The sequence below is a fragment of the Leuresthes tenuis genome, unplaced genomic scaffold (assembly GCF_036924035.1).
Source record: "Leuresthes tenuis unplaced genomic scaffold, fLeuTen1.0.hap1 SCAF_1, whole genome shotgun sequence".
NCBI lineage: Eukaryota > Metazoa > Chordata > Actinopteri > Atheriniformes > Atherinopsidae > Leuresthes > Leuresthes tenuis.
Window position 1 is genome coordinate 7403885 of NW_027325355.1, and position 20139 is coordinate 7424023.

The 20139-nt window shown below is 42.0% G+C and overlaps 2 protein-coding genes and 1 pseudogene across 3 annotated transcripts in view; 1 reads left to right on the forward strand and 2 right to left on the reverse strand.

Annotated features, from left to right (window-relative positions):
- Positions 1-20139, reverse strand: part of LOC140291582 (NLR family CARD domain-containing protein 3-like) — a 531700-nt gene that overhangs the window by 6947 nt on the left and 504614 nt on the right. The window lies entirely within an intron of this gene.
- On the forward strand, positions 2284-12006 carry LOC140294882 (stonustoxin subunit alpha-like). The gene is made up of 4 exons (XM_072379620.1): positions 2284-2337; positions 5465-5546; positions 5673-6275; positions 11780-12006. Exons 1-4 carry the CDS (start codon positions 2284-2286, stop codon positions 12004-12006), a joined length of 966 nt encoding a protein of 321 aa, XP_072235721.1.
- LOC140295099 (5S ribosomal RNA) lies at positions 10298-10416 on the reverse strand (annotated as a pseudogene).

Here is a 20139-nt window from a genome sequence, read left to right on the forward strand (position 1 = left end):
AACCAGCTGATTAACTCTGAAGCTGCACATCATCAGCATTTGTGTTCCAGAAGATAAGACCTCAGTGTGTTTCTAACAGTGGGAATAAAAGGATATTTCTGAAAGTCTCATAAAATATTCAAAACCATATTTTATCTCAAGTCGAGACCAGACTGATGGGCAATATTTCAACCACATACAAATACCCAAAAACACGGATGTATTGTCATCGACCTGCACAGACCTGACTGAAGTCATTCATTTGTGAATGAATTGCACTTTTACTCTGGAAGTCAGCTGCTGTGTTAGAGCCAAAGCACAAAGGTGACACCTGCTGGACCAGCTGGTGTCCTACAGACACTCAGAAACACCTCCTCCAACATCCATTCTTTCCTCTGTGACTGCTGTGTTTGTGGAAAACATCCAACACACACCGCTTCACATATGAACATAGAAATGGATGTGAAACAGAGCTGAGCTCACATTAAACACATGTTGGAATAAAAACTGTTCAAACTGACTCTGCTACATTTTACTCTGTTACAACATTTACACTCAGCTCACCTCTGAACGGATGGATGTTGGTCTGATTTGAAGTTAAAAGGCTCATACATTGACCGGTCGCTCTTCATGGACACACAGCTGGTTCCAGGACCAGGTCTGAGTCTCTGCTGGATCCTGAGAGAAAAACACTTGTTTTATTCAAACTAAAGTATTCAGTGATAGTGTTTGAGTCTGCAGTGAGACGGCCTGTCAGAGAGTCAGTGTGGCTGCTGTGGAACAATGTTACAGCGCCCCCTTGTGGCAACTCTGTCACTCTGCAGGCAGACGTCAGCAGGTGTGTGAAACTGGAAGCTGGATGTAATTTTACTGAGAGAAAGGAAGACTTCAGACTTCAGCTCTGAGATTTCAGTGTGGTTCTCTGACTCAGTCTTTACTGTTTGTGTGATCAGATTCATTCTGCTCTTTCAGAGACAAACTACAGCTGCACCACTCTGGAAAACACTGACTTTGGAATATTTGATTTTTCTGGAATATAAAGTGTCAGATTAAAAAATGAGATCTTTTCACCAGATAACATGAGCAGGTTTATTAGGAGAGAATTAATAACAGATCAGTTACTGACATTAATGGGTTGATTTGGTCATTTTGTTCTTGTTTCTTCAGAAGGTCGTTTTAAACTGACGTCATTAAACACAACGTGTGAGAACGTAATATTTCTACATCAGCCTCCCTGTTCACTACAGAATCAGCATCCTGTGAAAAAGCCACATCAGTGGACAATAGCAGCTTTAGGTTTGGGCACCTTCGTGTTTCTAACAACAGCATTCATGACACGACTGGAAAGAAGACGCTTTAAAGACTGTGATGCTTCCTTGGAGGCAGATGGAGGCCTGTAGCACCCAACAACAGTTACACAGAGGCCCTTAGCAGTTTCCACATTCAGAGCCACAAATTCACATTGTTTCCACATGGATTTAGACAGAACTATAGAGGCATCAAATCTGGATTTAACGGAAGCAGCAACACCGCCACCATAAACACTGCATCCAGTTCTGTTCATATCTTCATCAGGAACAGATTTGGTCAGCCAGGTTTCAGAAATTACAACCATGTCTGCATCTGTTGATTTAACCCAAATCCTGACCACGTCCATCCTGGAGAACAAGCTGCACACATTAAGAACAACTTTAGGAGCATTCTTTTCAGATATCAGCAGGTGCACGGATGATCCACCAGTGCAGCCTAATTTGAGGACATTTCTGACCACATTAACAGGGGACACGAGACGCAGCTTCCAGCCAAGCTGCTATTTAAAGGTTTATTCTTCAGATGTACAGTATGTGACATTTTTAATTTTGTTTGTGCTCCGAATAAATTCACTTCATGCTGTTTTTGTTCTGTGCCCCATGAAAAAAACCACTGGCCCTTGCTGATAAATTTGGTCTGTAACCGCCACTGCTCATGACTCATAGAAACCAAATGCAAGCCTCCGTCTATTTCCCATATAAAAGCTAACAATTAGACATCCCATAGATCATCCATTAATAAGCCCTATTCTGCACTGGATGTTTTGATGAGATCTGCATTGTTGAGAAATGTATCGCTGTCATCTCATTAATCTTTCCACTAACATGCGCCATTATTCCAGTGCTGCCCATCATCCAGGTATTAATGAATCTACAGCCTCTTCAGAACAATTCTGCCCAGATATGAGCAGTCGAACTATTGTAGACAGAAATTTATGTGAAGTTTAAAGTTTAACAGCTTCGTTCAGGACTTACTGACACCAGAAGTGACAACATGACGGACAGGCCGAGCCGCTGCCTCCTTCGTCCTGACTTCTCGGTTCCAGCTGTGAGTCCGGTGCCGTGAAAATTGGAGCGCAGATTTCTTCTGGAACTAAGCTGCCCACAGCTGATGTTAACGAGTCACACATTAAAAACAGCTGAATTATCTTCAGATGGCACTTCCCACCTATAAAATCAGCTGAGCAAAAGGATGGGAAGTGAAACTAAACCGAGAGGAAACACCCAGAGAGGAAGTTCAGATCCAGTAACAGATCAGTGCGTCACAAACGGTTCAGTTGGATTTGAACTTTGTCATTACAGACAAAAATGAGACTCTTTATTCAGTGATTTCCACTTTATTATCCCTGTCTGCTCCTCCAGAACAGGATTTATTGAAGTCATTGCCTCTCCCAGATGAAAAATGTGTTTCCATGTCCAACAGTTTCTCTGGTAGATCTGATGCTGATGATCAAAGCTCCGTGATGTCAGATATTTAACAGCACAGCATGTGAAACTGAATGAAAAGAACCACAGTGAAGATTCAACACTGAGCAGCACACATGTGGAACTGTGGTCTAAAGACTGCCAACAAGACTAAATGAAGAGGAAACAGAGCTTTTTACTGTCTGACTGTTGGCAGAAAAGTTCATGAACACAGAAAATCAGGAGGCTCCTTCTTTAAACTGAGAGCTTCACATTTGGGAACATTTCTGCACATTGTGAAGAATCAGAGCTGAATGAGTTCAGGTGTTGATGCTGATCAGTGATGGTCTCACAGTTTCCTCTGCAGGCGGAGGCAGCAGCAGCAAGGTCACATGATGGCCATACAGGGTTAAAGATGATGAATGAGCAGGCTACAGGTGGCACTCTTAAGTTTTAAAAACGGAACAGCAGAAACATGCAACATGAAATTTGATATGAAATACAATTAAAAACATCCAGGTTAACGCAACAGGGGAGGGAAATAGTGTTCATGTGGGTACCAGCTCATTTAGGAATAAAAGGAAATGAAAAAGCAGACAAAGCTGCTGAGGAGGCAGTAAAGAAAGAGGAGGTGGAAATGAAAGTAAAATGATCAAAAACAGAAGGGAAAAGTTTAGTCTGGAATGAAATAAACAAACAGTGGAATCAATATTGGAAGAATCAGGAAAAAGGAAGACATTTATATAAATGACAAAGTGTAGCAGGAGAGGCAGGGTGTTATGGACAGAACAGAATTATGAGCAGGATAAGAATAGGACATATTAAACTGAATAATACACTTAAGAAAATGGGGAAACATCCAACTGGGCAGTGTAGCTGTGGGGAGAAAGAAACAGTGGAACATGTGTTGATAGCATGTCCTTGGTATGGAAGGGAGAGGGAAATAATGAAGATAGGGCTGCAGAAGGCAGGAATAGGAGAATGTATTTATTTTAGAAACATAGTAGAATCTGGGAAATCTAAAGAAGGGAGGAAAATAATGATGAGATTCCTGGTGTCAACTGGGGTAAATAAAAGAATATAGGAAAGAAGAATTAGAAAGAAGTTAAGTTCAGTAGATGGCGTCATATGCAACGTTAAGGATGCCAGCTGCCAGAAAAAATCACAGAAGAAGAAGAAGTATTCCTAACAATTAATGATAGGAATTTCGGCTCTTTTTGGTGAGCCAGATCATTTGGCTCAGCTCACCAAGAAGAGCCGACTCTTTCGGCTCCAAAACGACTCCATTTCACCAGTTATACCTTTTAGAATTCAGCTAAAGTTAGCGCTGTTTTGACTTGTGATTTGTATTTGAACACATATCACTTAAATTTCAATAAATTGCTGTTGCCACACTGTAGCCAATTGCATTTACAGTTATAAAATACACACACACACATATATAATATATATATATGTAATATATATAGCTTTATTTAGACCATCAAGAGAAAGAAAACACAACAAATGTGGTGTCTTCACCAAAGGTGCTCCCATGCACACATTTAATTAACAAGTTTCATTCCAACAATATATTATAGAGGACTACATCATGATCAGTTAAACAGTTTGAACACAGCATGTATCTGTTCCATGACCACCCAGATTAAATTAAAAAAAAGAAACAACACAAAAGAGACAAGTAATGGGAATCTGAAAAACATGAAGACTTCAACTTTAACAGAACAAATTAATGAATGTGGGTTTTTTTCATATCAAATAATCAATGCCTCTTGTCTAAGTCTCTGTTAAAAATGACTTGATTGGTGATAATCATGGTGGTTAAATGAATCTTACAGAAAGCCAGCTGCTCATCTTTTTACATTCCTTGAACCACAGGCTGAGGGAAAGCAGCAGCTATCCTCCAACCAGGTTTACTAATCAGGTGCTGAAAATGACTAAAGCCTAAATATGACCTTTAACTCTGTGTTTGGGCTTTACTGAGACTCTGGCAGACAAACGGTTTAGAAACCAGTAAACAGGAATCAGGAGAGGAGAGGCAAAGTTCTTGGTCAGGGACAGAAAGCTGGGTCGAATTACTAGGAGGCAGACGAAGCAGGGAATCAGGGACAGGCGAGGTCGGTACCGGGAAGGCTGGCAGGAGAACAATCTGGCAAAGGATAGTGTGGAGCTGGTGACTATATGCTGGGCTGATTGCATGTGATGAGAGGCAGCTGTGTGCACAGGTGAGTGGAGTGAACTGATGAGGTGTGTGTGGCTGACAGGCTGAGTGGGGCAGAAGTAGGATCAATGGTAAATTACTGATGGTTGGATGACTAAACTGTGACAGAAAGCTCATATTTGGATTCAGAAATAAGTGAAAAATCAAAGTGAAAATTCTTCCAAACTTGAAGAGTTGAATTCAGAGATAGAAACTTCATCTCCATAATCTGACTGCAGAAAACATTTGGTGCTTTTAAACTTAAGAATGAGCTCAGAGAGATTTCCTTCCATCCATCGTTCTTCTCTTTCTTCACTTTCTTTTCTTTCCTCCTTTTTCTGAGATAAATCAAATAATGAAAGAATTAATACTGCTTTGTAATTAATTAACTCTGCTGTGCAGAGATGATTGAAAGGAGTTTTGTACGTTTCAGTTTTGATCAAACAGCTTTCATTCTAGTTTTCAGATGCTCCATTCCAGTGGATGTATCCAGATGTTTTCGTGTTCCTTTCTCAGTGTAGAACAATGTGTGTGATAGAGCCATGTAATGTCCATGTTTGCATGCTGAAAGAGACTGTGCTGCTCTGACCCCCCTCCTCCTTTCAGGGTGGAGCCTGCTGGAGAACGATGGTTGACACCAGGTCTGAGGAAGTGTAAGTGTGTTCTTCATCTGATTCATGACATCCAACCATCTTCACACTGTCACATCACTCATTGATCAAAGTGAACAGATGATAGATCAATAACTGCAGCTGGATTGTGTTTGTTCTCTCCATCAGATTCCTGTCAACTCACAATCGACACAAACACAGTGAACAAAAGACTGAAACTGTCTGACAACAACAGGAAGGTGACATGTGTGGAGGAGTTTCAGTCATATCCTGATCATCCAGACAGATTTGATGACTGGTGTCATCAGCTGCTATATAGAAATGTTCTGACTGGTCGCTGTTACTGGGAGGTCAAGTGGAGAGGAAGAGTTTTTATATCAGTGAGTTACAGAGGAATCAGCAGGAGAGGAGGAGACTGTTTGTTTGGATGGAATGATCTGTCCTGGAGTCTGAGGTGCTCTGATGGAGGTTACTCTATCAGACACAATAAGAAAGGAACAACCATCTTCTCCTCCTCCTCCTCCTCCTCCTCCTCCTCCTCCTCCTCCTCCTCCTCCTCCTCCTCCTCCTCCTCCTCCTCCTCCTCCTCCTCCTCCTCCTCCTCCTCCTCCTCCTCCTCCGTCTCTAACAGAGCAGCAGTGTATGTGGACCGTCCTGCTGGCACTCTGTCCTTCTACAGAGTCTCCTCTGACACACTGATCCACCTCCACACCTTCAACACCACATTCACTGAAGAACCTCTGCATCCTGGATTTACAGTCTGGTCACCTGGTTCCTCAGTGTCTCTGTGTTTTTATAAAGAGTTTCCTCCTGTCAGAGAACCACTGTTGAACAGATAGTTCAGTCTGTACATGTCTGTCTCTTTCACTCAGAAACACCTTTTCAGATTCATGGATTCAGTCAGTTTCTGTTTGAAACTCTTCTGAATGATTCCTTGGAAACTTCTTCCTCTTCCAGTCCTTTGAAGATGGAAGCTGCCATTCTTCCAGGATGTTGTTTTTCTGTGTGTTTCCAGTCAAAGCTTCACACTGAATATCAGTATGTTGTGTTTCTCTGCAGCTCACTTCAACTGAGACCATTCAGTTCATGTCAGCTGCAGTTATTTTGCTGCACATGTGACAAACTGTGATATCAGAGAGGAATCACTGAGCTGCAATCAGCCAAGATGAATTTCCAACCTGCTGACAGATCTTCACTGATTCTGCTCCAATGAGCAGAAGTTCGGTGAGCAGCCAGGGTTCATCCTGATGTTTCTCCACATTCACTTCCTGTTTGATGATGAAAGGAAAACTGGACTGGAACTAGTTTCTGATGGCAGAAAGTTGCTAAATGTTGCTAAACGCTCACAAAGAGGACTGAAATGATCCATTACAAACAACATTTGGACTTTAACAGTTGTAAACATATAAGTTAAATAAAATTACTAACATTTAATCACCTCAATAATAATTGATGTAAAATGTAAATTAAGTCAAACATGTTGATATTTGAGGTGAAAACCAGAATTTTATGCTTTTTTGCTCTTTTGATATTATTGATGTTATTATTCTTTTATGTTCTACTGGAGAATCATCTAAATTATGGACAGAAACTTTTCAAAGACTTTGTCTTCTTTCTGTAATAAAGGTGACGGTGCAATGGGTGGAGGGTCTAACACATTTTGGAAAAGATCAGAGAAACTAAATATATCAGAGGCAGCTTCTCAGCAGCTGATTACAGCAACGCAGAAACAGAATATGGTACAAAACTATTGATCTAGAAAAGGTGCACAGAGCCAAGAACAGCATGGAGGCATCGTGGGACATGATCATCCTCCACCATCAGCAGGCCTTAACGAACTAACTGACCACTGACGGTGCCAAACCACATCCTTACAGAGGAGGTGTCTCTGTTTTACAAAATAGTTTCAATACAAAATATTCTAGTATTTCCTGTACGCATTCATTCTTACAAACACTTGATTATAAAGAGTTAAATTTACAAAACCACACCATCAACCTTAAAGCCGTTTCCTGAACAGCTAAAACCCAGAAGCAGCTCGCCCACACATTCCCATCCCACATTATCCCAAACACACTGCAGAGGACACAAGTAACAGGGGAGTAAACCAGCTGTTAACACAGCTGTTTTACACCGTGCACCCCTACATCTGCTGTACTTCCACTGTAGATGCTGCACAGAGAACAGCTTTACTCTGCCTCACCAAACCATGGCTAACGGGCTGCCAACATATCAGCACTTTTCTCCTTTAATCAGTCAAACAGACAGCTGGGTGAAGACAGAACTGCATGCAGATCAGATCAGTAAAATGTTCCATAGAAATCTGATAAGCGGGACATCTTTGTGCAGATGTTCACTTTTCTGTGCACATCCACGTATACTTTCATAGTGTAAAGTGCTGTGGGATTAATAGCATTTTACACATCGTTACTGACTTAGTTTTGCTCTATTCATTGTGTTAGTTAGCACATGGCTTGATGATGTCATTTCCTGTTGGTCGTGTCACTCGGGGTTTATTTTCTGATGCCACATTGAATTGGTTTTGGTAAAAGTGTTGCACATGTGGGGAGGGACACAACTTGCTGTGAATGAAATTTGTTGATCGTCAGAACAAGAATTATGTATCAAAAGCAAAATAAATGTGTCAGAAACTGACTTTAACTCGTACATGTACATGTATGTTCCTCATTGAGAAGCTGGTGTGATCTTTTTATGTCTTTTTAGGGGCTGCATTTTCAATATTCTGCACCCACTTGTCTCAGGACAAGTTTAATTTACACAAGAAATGTGTGTTTTAGTGTGTTGTGCATTAATTATTTTCAGTTTGATGGGAAGGTCAGAAAATGTCCAAAAATTCAACAAATCCCATTCTGCGCTCAGATCTGTGCAGTTTGAGAGCAGAAGCTTGTTAATGAGGCAGTTCCTGCAGAACAAATCACATATTGTTTTAATCTCAACACTCACACCTGATATATTTGTGAATATCTTAATATTTCCATCACGTTGTGAAGCAGCTTCAGCAGTATTTGTTCAGTTTTTCTACGTGTTCTAATCCACATTTCTTACTGACAACATCTGGATTCAGACATCAAAGTTCAGGATCCGTTTGGACTCCATTTATTTGTTTGTGTCATTTCTTGTTCTGTTTGGGGATCAGTTTGTGTTGTTCCTCCTCAGAGTGTCTCTCCTCCTCCTCCTGAGCTTGTTTCTGCCTTCTTCTGAGATGTTGTCAGCCCTTATCACAGATTCAGCAGCCGTGATGAAGTCCACTACTGGCAGCTGTTGTGGAGAAATGGCAAAACTGAGTGCTTTGCTGCAAACATCCTTTTCTGGTTGGGTGAGGTCCCCATCTTCTAAGTTCTTCACCCTCTGGTCCTGAATGTCTGTTTCTGTAGAGCCATCATATTTTTATCTGACAGATACAGATGTGCAGTTTGAAGGCTTAAGGTGAAGGGACACTCTTTTGAGGACAGTGATGTCCACATTCTGGACAAAGAAAACAGATGGTTTGGACTGAGGTGTGTCAGTGTGACCGTACAGACCTGCCAAGTGTGAATAGTCTTTAAGCTGCTGATCAGCCGACAGTCACCAACTAGTTAAAGCTGAAGACATCTTTCAGATGAGAAGTGAAATATCCAGAAAGTCCAGTTGCTCATTATTACAGTTATAAGAACTCTAATAAAGTATTCAATCATTCAAAAACACTCCCAAACTGACATGATGCTATTTATCTTTTCACCGCCAGAGGGCGACACATTTCCATCAATAAAGAGTCCACTTTCTTCACAGTTAAAGGAGATTTTATTGACATTAAAGACTGAACAATTTCAACAATCGATAATTACCTGAGGTCGGGTCGCCTAGGCAACAGGTCCAGGAGTGAAGACTCCAAAGAGTCTCCTTTGAATTTATCATGTCTGTGCCTTATTAACTGATCGCTGCTATAGAATATTAAACATGAAGCCATTTTAAAAGATACAGCTCAGTCCACAGCAGAGTACAAACATACAACAGATTGCTGTATGTGTGTATTGAACATCATGTGTGATTACAGTGAAAACCTGTTCATCTGCTGTATTTGATCCGTTACAGCTTTAACGTTTCACAGAAATATTCCTTCTCTGTTCATGATGTCACATGTGTCTGCGTGCTGTCTGTGTTCCTGAGAGGAAGTCACACACCACAGAAACCAGGAGAAACAGCTTTAACACTCTGCTATATAGTATATCCAAGTAGTGTTTATAAAATAAGTAAACTAATATTAAGGAACAACTTGTGCTTGTAAATGTATGATCTCGGTCATTCTGGGGACTAAACTCTATGGGGTCCATCATTTAATCTATTAAAATATTTCTTCAAGCCACCTTCTGTGTATGAGCAGCAAACTTTAAAGACACAGCAAGTGTCTATATATGCTATGATGACTTTGAATTGATTGTTTCTCAACCTCTTTTTAGTTGATGAAAGTAGACTTTAAATATAATATGAGACTTTATGCAGTAACTCCAGTACAGACATGTTGACCGATCTGTTTGAGGGAAGTTACTTAATATCACTAAAGTTTCCTGAACTTATCAGGAAAAGATCAGTTTTCTTGGTATTATTTTGATAGAATACTTTTTATGAATGTTTTAACTTCTCAGAATTCAGACAGATGAAGTCATTGTGAGCTGAGCACTGCTGGAAACTGTTAGAACAGATTGACTTAGATGAGATGCCATCTAAGCTATTAAGTTAATATGAAGTTCAATGGGACAGCAGCTTCCTCTTTGGTTTTTGAAGAGAAGCAAAAGAGCTTTCAGCACCTATTGTTCCCAGGCAGTCTCCCATCTAAGTAATGACCAGGCCCAATCCTGGTTAGCTTCTGAGCTCAGATGAGGTCAGGTGTGTTCAGGGCAGTATGGCCATAAGCGAGAAAAGTTATCGCAAACAAGGTTTTTATAGATGCAGAATCAACATATATTATTGAATTAAGCTTCCTCTGTCTCTCTGTGTGACGCTGAACACAAAACTACACACAGGGAACAGAAGAGGTTGACAGACACTAAGTTATCTGAAAGCCTAATTTTCAGCTGAAGAGAACCAACATGTGAGAGAAGAACATGTGCAGGATCAGCATCAGCCTCTCAAATAAACTCTGTTTTAAAATAGAGGAAACGTGGTTCCAGCACCTATATAATCCATATTTGTCACAGTGACTGTCGCTTACAGCCACACCTCCCTGAACACACCTGATCTTGGAAGCCAAGCAGGGTCCAGCCTGGTCCTCTGGGCAGTCAGAACCACCCGGAGCTGAATCCGCTCAACACTGTGGAGATGACAGTGGACTTTCAGAGGAAACCCCTCACTCTTCCCTTCTTACCATCCTCAACAATACAGAGAATTGAGAAGGTGAGAGAATAAAATTTGTGTTTGTTTTCCAGAAGAATTCAGACAGATGAAGTCTGTGAGCTGAGCAGTGCTGGAAACTGTTAGAACAGACTGACTTAAATGAGGTGCCACGAATACAGCAGCTGGTATTCCCAGGCGGTCTCTACGGTGGCCCTGAAGTGTCAAAGAATACAAAAGCAATACAACAAGCCCCAAAGCAATTGGGCAGTTTTCAGGTTTTAACGGATAAAGAGAGGGAAATTAGGAAAAGTTTTAGAAGGAAGTGAGACTCTGATGCTGGATAATGTTTATTAACTGTGCTGTTATCACTGTTTTATCAGTGAGATGAGTGTTAGTTTCTCAACTTTACACAGCAAATTACCATCATGTGTAAGCTAAAAGTCCTGTCCCCTTTGTATTTTACCAGATGATGTTTTGTCCATTTTGTTGAATAAATCTTCAGCCTGTCCTGTCACACTGTGGCTCATGCTGCAGAAATCTTCAAGAGGAAGGTATATTTTGATCATCTTCTTAAAGATTATGGATTTCTTCATTGTACTGTGAATTATCACTGAGATTACCACCCAAGTATGGCTGAAACTCAAAACATGCAAACTATGTTAAATGCAACAGATGAAGAATATTACATTCAGAAAAACAGAGAGGCACCCTGAAAATAAAATGTCAAATTCCACTACTTCGGGTGGCATTTTTCAAGGTTTCCAACTCTGCTGCGTTTTAGTCACTGGGATGAACACTAAATGTATGAGAATCTAAGTGAATCATTAACAATATTCAGTTTCTTACTTTGTTAATCAATAATCATTTAAAACCTGACACGAAAGAGTGTAAATGCAGTGGATCTACTTTTTCTCATGTGGTGTTTTCATATATTCATCCATCAGGTCCTGAAGCAGCCGTGGTGGATGAACTTATCCACAAGTATTTCACTGAGGACCCTGCCTCTGAAATCATGCTGGACTTACTGGCAGCCAAGCACAACATTTCAGTGAGTGTCAGCACTTTCAAAAGAAGACAAAATGCAGACCTGACCGTGAGGAAGAACTACGCTCCAGTTGCTGCTGTGCAGGCAGCTTTTTCTGAGGAACCTCAGGGATCAGGCAGCTTTTAGGTTACAGAGCGATGTGGCAGCCTCTGAAACAAAAGTACTCTTTTACGGTCAGAAGATGTGATGTGATGAACAGAAGAAGAGAACCTGACACATCTGGAATAGAGTATTGTTCAGTGTGGCATGTTGGTGGGAACGACAAACTGAAACCTTTTCTGCTGTAGAGAACTACATCACTCTGAACAACATGGCTGAACTTTATCTTCATTTCACATTTAGACAAATAAACTGGGATGGCAAAACCTTTTATTCTTATGCATTACCCTCCGGCACAGAGGAACACCAGCACCTTGTAGATTTTAAAAAGAGAAGACAGAACAGAGGTTTAAACAGGAGTTTAAAGCTGAGTGTTTAACATCTCCAACCTGAACAAAACCTTTTTCTTTTGGGACATTTCAGGTGTTCATAGTTCAGTGTGTTTAAAAGCATCCAAAGCGGGAATTCTTCATTCCAAAGTTCATGTTGGCTTTAAAGCTGTTGTAGTTATCAGAGACAGGCGGCTTTAATGTGTTGGCACATGTATTTGCCATGGGGTAGTTTGAACTGGTGAGGAGCTGAAGGGACGCTCCAGGATCCGTGCCAGCAGGAGGTTTACCTGCTACACCTGTGGCAAGCATGAAGATCTCCTCCAGGGTCACTGAAGTGTCTCCTTCTAAAAGTAGAAAGCATTTGGACTAATTTACTGAAAATGTCAATCTAAAACAAGACTTGGGATGATATTTTATGTTGATAAAGATTAAACTGACCAACCTTCGCAGTCAGAAGGCAGTCTGCCCACAAACTTCTTGTTTTCCTCTTGTTACTTCAGGCAGGACTAAGCTGGGGTTGGAATAAGTTTTCCGTGTCTGTGGCAGATAACTTTTCACTTGAGTGACAGAACAGGGGTCAGGACTGTAGGATACTGCTGCAGTGCTGTGACAAACTGCAAGCTGCCAAGTCCATCTTTGAAGCTATAATGCAATAATACAGAGGATTTTAACTAACAGTCAGTCACATGTTTAACTCTTTCTGGGCAAGAGCAATAAAATAAACTACCTTTCAACTGCTGTGTGGTTCTTATCAATTAAATACCACCGAAGGGAATCATTGATAACTGAATGCTTTTCCTCCATTGACCCAACACGTTTAAAACACCCTGCAGTCTGCAGCATGGTGCTGCTGTGTACGATCAGGTCCTGCAGGCTCTCCAATGACGAAGCATTCTCATTCTAAAAATGGGACCTCTGGAATTCTAAATAGAAATGGTATCAGAAAGCTGTCATGACACAAAGTTTGAAGTGGACCAAATTGCTGGCTTTCCCAACCTTTCACCTTTGCCAAAGTGGAACATTTTCAGAGGTGTTTTATTCTTTTGGAAGTGTGATTGCCTCTGCTTCTCTTTTAAACTCCCAGAGTTGTGTAATGACTCCACTGCACATCTTACTGTGCTTCCTGATTCACAGTGTAATCAGATTTCATTAAGAGAGTCAGTGGATCAATGATAATCTTGTTCTTCAGAGATCATGTATTCAAATGAATGTGTAGTTATACTGTGAAGTCCAATTTAAAATGTCTTTTAAACACTGCCTTCAGTTGTCTTATCATGACTCAATAATCTGATGTCCTTGCCACATGAACTGATTCAAGGCTGAATCCACAAGAAGGGCAAAACAATATCCTATGGAATAAAACAAATAAAGTATTATTAAGCAGTTGGCCAGAACAGTTAACCTTTAAAAGAGATGTGTATTTAATGGGCTAAAGCTGTTAAACATGAACTAGCATCAGTGTTTCACTTACTTCTCACATTTCTCCCAATTCTATAGGTGCTGGAACCACATGTTTCCTCTATTTTACCACAGAATTGGCTTAAAAGGCTGATGTGGATCCATGTTTCCATGGAGCATGGAGGTGCTGGGGTGACGTATGCATGTCCAGCCTCACCTGCACACGTGACCAATCATGTCACTGATAGACCCCTATTTTGGGGATATTCGTTTGCAGATTTCCATTTATGGAAGGTTCTGTGAGTTCTTTTTTCCCATATATGGTAATAACCGGGGCAACAGTGACGGTGTCTACTGGTCATGTGATCATATTTCGAACGTAGAAATCATATAAATAGGGCCAGTAGGTCCACTGAAAGTTTAATCCTACACGTTCCCTCGAGGAGCCGTGAAGGGTCGCCTCTCTATCAGACTCCTTCCAGGGTCTCTGCAGTGGGCTTTGCCCCTCCTGCAGTGATACAGGTGGTAGTTATGGAGTCTGATAGACTGTCCTGGCCTGGAGCGTGCTGGGTGGGACATCGGCCGGCTCTTCGGTCCAGGACCGACGCCGAAGCCTCCCTGGGCGGCTTCCGTCGGTCCTGGATCGAGGCGGCTGGCCGGTGTCTCGTTCCTCTCCTCTGGGTGAAGTGGCCGGTAGGATGCCCTGACAGATGGGGAAGACATTAAGCCACCACCTGGAGTCCAGAGCTTACAGCTTTGGGACTCCATTTTTTTAATCTTACAACAGCCCTGAGGCTCGGGGTGCATTAACTTTGAGCAGGTGTTCCTCCTGGGCTCCACAAAAATCTCTACAGTACAGCAACTTATATCACTGATGTGATGTCCAATGTTCATACAAGCAGACACATCTGTGCTTTTGTGGGCATCTGTTGCGTCCCTTTGAATGCCTTTGAACTCATCTGTTAACCAACTGACTTTGTGTCAAGTGAGACCGACACTGCTTCAAAATTCTTTAAAAACATATCAACACTTTCCTTTAACACCTTTTTATCAATTCATACTTGGATTTAGGCAATAACATCCCCTGGTCAGAGTCACAGAACAAAGGTAGTATAACGCGACTCTCCCCCGCACGGACGCCATTTTGTTGGTTGCCATGGTTACACGTAAACAAACAAGTTCACTTCAAACATTGTCCCTTTCCGGTTGGTTTTAGAAAATAGCTTCACTTGGTTAAATGATTAGTTATACGAAAAAACTATTATTAGAAAACAAGCGTGGTTAAGGATTAAAAAAAAAAAAAGAATAAATAGTTATGTCATGGCCAGCATTTTTCTTTTCACGTGCAGTTATTCTAACAACCACTAGATGTCGCACATTTTTTAACCTCAGTATGGGCTGCATCTGTGTCTCTGCCTGTCGTGAACACCCCATGGACACGTTATGTGAAGAGGCAAAGTATCTTCAAAGCGACGCTTGTGTTTCTGAATGAAAGAGGCAGGTATGTGCAGAGTGAACTTACTGCTCAACACTGAGTGTTTCTCAGACAGAAAGACACTTTCTATAAAGATACAGAGGAATGAACTGAGCAGAGTGCAGGATGCAGAGGTTCTTCAGTGAATGTGGTGTTGAAGGTGTGGAGGTGGATCAGTGTGTCAGAGGAGTTTATCTTCATGGGATCAGGCAGGAGGAGAAGACCTTGTCATCAGTGAGTTAAACTGCAGTTTAACTCTGCTGTGAACAGCCTGAACAACACTGCTGCAGCTGTAGTTTGTTCAGTGAGTTAAGGGCTCGTAGCTGTGAACCAGTTGATGATTTTAGCTCAGAAAGGCAGTTCATACAGGTCAGTGGATCCACTGCTGGGAAAGACTGCCAGACCTGTTAGGCCCAAGTGCATCGTGGGAATGTTTGGCAGCGATGTCTGTCCATGAGATCTACATGAAATCACGTCTGTCTTAGTGTGGAATTCTAACCTGAGCGACCCTAAGACTCCCCGGGTGGAGTTCCTGGGGTTTAGGGCGGACATGTTGTTCTGACTGAGTGACGCAGAGCTGGATGCCGTCTTTGCAGAAATCCAACTAAGTCCCCCAAACACAGGACACAGAATGATGAAATCATTCCTTCATGCCAGGGGACTGCTGCTGCAAAGTGAGTCTGATATGAAGTGGATCCTTATGTGAAAGTCCTCTGTAAGCTGCATCAGTGCAGTCTCTCTGCTTTGTGTCAAAGAAGCTGTGAATGAACCTTCTTCAGATTTAGATCTGATGCATTAGATCTTCTTTTTCTTTGTCCTTCACACTGGAATAGATGCTTCAGCCGTTTAACTGTTCATCTGTCTGCTGCAACAAACAATGGAGCATCTCCAGTGCTGGAGAGCTTCCTTGGTGCCATCAACACGTCTGGTTTGCCATCACCTGTGCGCTCTGACAGGCTGCTGAGAATACTGAGGTCGCCCATTTCATGGTGGAACAGCGAGGAGAGAACCCAGACTCACACGTTACTGGAAGGAGTGTCCGTAACCAACGGTGAGGTTTCCATAGCGATGTATTATGAGAAAAGCTCTGCAGGAGAGCACATAACGAGTGTTATTATTCCCCAACGTTCATCCTGCTGTTCCTCTGCAGGACTCTCACTGGCCTCATTCACAAACTCTGCTTTGTCCTCCATTACTGACAGAAAACACTGAACAAAGCATGAATGACATCTGTCATCTGCTTCAGAGCCTGTTGTTGTTTCATATTTCCTAAATGTAAAGTATATTTGAGGGGGAAAGACCTTCAGACATGTTTTCCTTCTTCTTATTTCTTGTGTTGGAACTGTTTGTATTTGCAGCAGCATCAAACATTTTCAGACTTAGTTTTTCAGGCGAGTGCTCCACCAAGACCAGATTAGGCTGGACACACATTTCTAAAGCCATCACTGAACTTATGAGCATCAGTTTCCTCATTGTAGAGTCATAACATCCAGCAGCTAGAAGTTCTAATTCAGAGCAGAAACATATTCTCTTCCTGCTTGGAATGTTTCTCTGAATCATGTCTCTTGTTCTTCCAGGATAGAACGCTGATGGACAGATGTTTCCATTCCAGTCCTTGACCCATTCCATACTCTGTTTCTCAGCCTGGAGAGAGAAGGGCTTTTGACCCCTGATGATGAGTCATCTCTTTGCTCTCCACTGGGCTTTTCTGCCTCAGCTGCAGAGGCAACTTGCCTTCTTCATGGATGCTTGGAAGCATCACGGCCTGAGAGCAGCAGGCAGCCAGTCTCCCCACCAGCTTTGGACATCATTCAGACACCTTCAGGATCCTGATCAGGTGTGTTAAAACAGCTGAGTGCATCATATCAGGAGCCATTATTTAAATGATACATTTAAAAGGCCTAAAATGATTTGGCTAGATTACAGAACTTAATATTTATACTGAGGAGAACTGATTTCATAACTTCAGTTTAAAACTGCAACTGAAAGTGTTTCAGTGAAACATCTGAAGATGCCAAAGCTTTTGTTTAAGTCTCCAGAAAGCCTACAAAATATTGAATAAGCTTAAAACTGTGATGGTGTTTTATTTGTGTTCAGGTGGAGGCAGACTGTGGGACTGACTGGGATGGACCACACGGCTCTGATGACCTCGGAGGTGAAACGGACCGAGTTGAAGGAGCCCAAGTGCAGCTTGAAGGACACCTGAGCGAGAACATGGCCAGGTCACCTGACCCCGATGTTCCCTTCATGGATGCACTCCACATCTATGCAGCCGCACCACAGCAGCTGATGCAGCCACAGCAGAACTGGACGAGTTCACCAACGTTCACACACTGCTGGATGGAAAAGTGCACCAAACACTTCATGTTCAATCGTCTTTATTAACCAAACTTTAACATTTGTAACTAAAACTTCAGATTGAAATGTTTGTTCTCAGTTCTCCTGAACTGTTCCCAACCTCACACACTTCCAGTTAATGAGGTAAAGCCTTAACATGGCTCACTGCTCCACAGCCTTCAATGAGCAGCATGAAACAGAGGAACAGACTAACTGCTACAACTTTGAAATGTTCAACTTAAAGACGCTCAGTTTCTCACATTATTCACATCGGATCATTCCAAAGCCAAAGTCTGTACTTCTAACAGACGCTTGGAGCTTTTCTCTGAATGTCTGCTAGCTTTGGCTCTTCAGAGGCAGTTTCAGCAGGTCCTGCAGGCTGAGGCTACAGGCGTGGTCATTTCAGGAGGAACTCCTGCATACAGGTGCTGGGGAGGTATACTCCAACCTGTCCACAGCTTCAGGAGGTGGTGCAGTTCCTGAGAGGAGCCCACAGAGACACAGTCAGAAGTATTTAAAGCTGCCAATAAGATGCTGAACAGCAGAACTTTCTCAAGTTTACCCAAAGATCAAAGAATCTCTGCTTCACCTGTAAAAAGAAACTGGTCTTTCTGCGGTAAAATAAAACAATGTTTCCATCATGTTACCGGGTAGATTTTCCACCATCACGTTTCATAAATATGGAGTCAGTGTGAAGAATCAGCAGCAGCTTTAGGAGATGTACATTGTTCAGGTCTGTTTCTCTGAGAGAACATTTACAATCTGAGCATTTTCAGTGTGGTCTCTCAGAAAGCCTGAGCTGCACGTCTCCTCCAGGCTGCTGTGCTCATCCTCACTATCTGGCATCGGCCTCATGATCCTTCTCAGGATGGTCTGAGAAGTAAAAACAGCCTCAGAGGCTGTAAACTGAAAGGGTTTATTAACAGAACAGAGCAGCACTTTTATAAAAGCACAGGCAGAAAAAGCAGGGGGAGAGAGGAGGAAACAAGCAGCAAAGTGCTGCTTTAAGTTAAATTAAGCTGTCGATAAAGCAGCATTCAAAAGCTACAGCACAAAAATGTCTGTGACAGTCTGTAGGAAACACGTGTCGCTGCATTATCTGACAGAGCAGCAAACAAGTTACTGACTGGAGAAACAATCCACAGCTGTGACAGAGAGCAGCAACAGAAGCTCTACAGGGGTTGTAGGCTGTACTTCTATCACATCGGATGTACTGTAGATTTCTCGGGACGATCCATCTGAGTTCAGCTGAGGCGAGTTGGACCCACGAGGGATGTTCCTGACCAACAATTTGCTCGTCGATTAGTCTAAAACTTAAATTTAGACAAAGTAAAAATATGTCTGAAGATTTAGTCGAGGCCTCAGGACACAGATGCAGGGTCGAGTTCAAAGTCAAGACTGTTTATTCATATAAACAACAGGTTGATGATCTGCTCACAGAGCAAAGAAACGGGCTGTGAAACTCCTGAGCACTCTCCTCAATAACTATGGAGGAGGAGAGTGCAGCTGTGAAAATGATCAAACCAAAAGCCTCTCCACTCCAGGAGGAAAACAAAGAGCTATTAAAGATAAGAAACTCGCAGCTCTCCTAACGAGGCGGACTTAAACAAAAGAAGCTCTCTCAGAAACAGAGGCACTATGAAACCTTAACAGTTATCTATCAGCACACCTATAACGGCGGCGCAAAGATCCTCCAAGAGCAAAACACAAAATCACTCCACTAACGGAGGGCTATGAAACTAAAACAATTAACAACGCAAAAGCTCCGCTAACGGAGATGATTAAAAGATTACAACAAAGATCCCTCCAAAAAACACAGAGGAACAAAACCAGGCTATGAAACTTAGCGTAATAAAACTAAAGCTACGGATAAAGAATAAATTACAACAAAGGATACGCTCGACTGCAGGCTGAAGGAAGCTGTGGAAAATCACAGGACTATGGTGGGAAACCGCCCAAACTTGCTTTAACCATGGCCCGAACAGGCTAACGTTAGGCCTGTTTGAGTCACTGTAACAAATATATATTATATAACTGCAGGAACCATATATTCCTTTTATTTTTTCACGTAATTGGCTTGAGAGGCTGATTTTGATCCTGCACATGTTCTTCTCTCTCGTGTTGGTTCTGTTAGCCCGATTTTTTCATTGGAAGCCCAAGAACAAGCTGGAGAAATCGTTTATTAAAAAAGTATTTATTAGTGGTCACAAGTAAAGTATATTGCAGCGCTGGACTCGGAGTGCCAGAGCTCCCGCAGGAAATCCGTCAGGCCGAGCCCCGTTATCCGGAAACATGTTATATTTATATTCAGCTTTATCTCACAGAAGTTGTTTTCACACTTGTCAGAGTATAATTGGCCAGTTTTGGGTGACATGCTCAGGCCAGCTGCTGTCCTTGTTGTGTTCTTTGGATGTGATAAACAATGTGTGTGTGTGTGTGAGTGCTGTTTTAGGCGTGGATCTAATGTACCACACCTATCTGCCCTAATAGAGATGTTTAGTCTGACCCAGTTGTTTATGTCATTCTAAGGTCTTGGACCATTTAATGTCATCGATTGTGCAGTATGAGCAGAGTGGAAAAGTACCAGCTAGGAACATAGGTTATTTAGTAAAATACAGA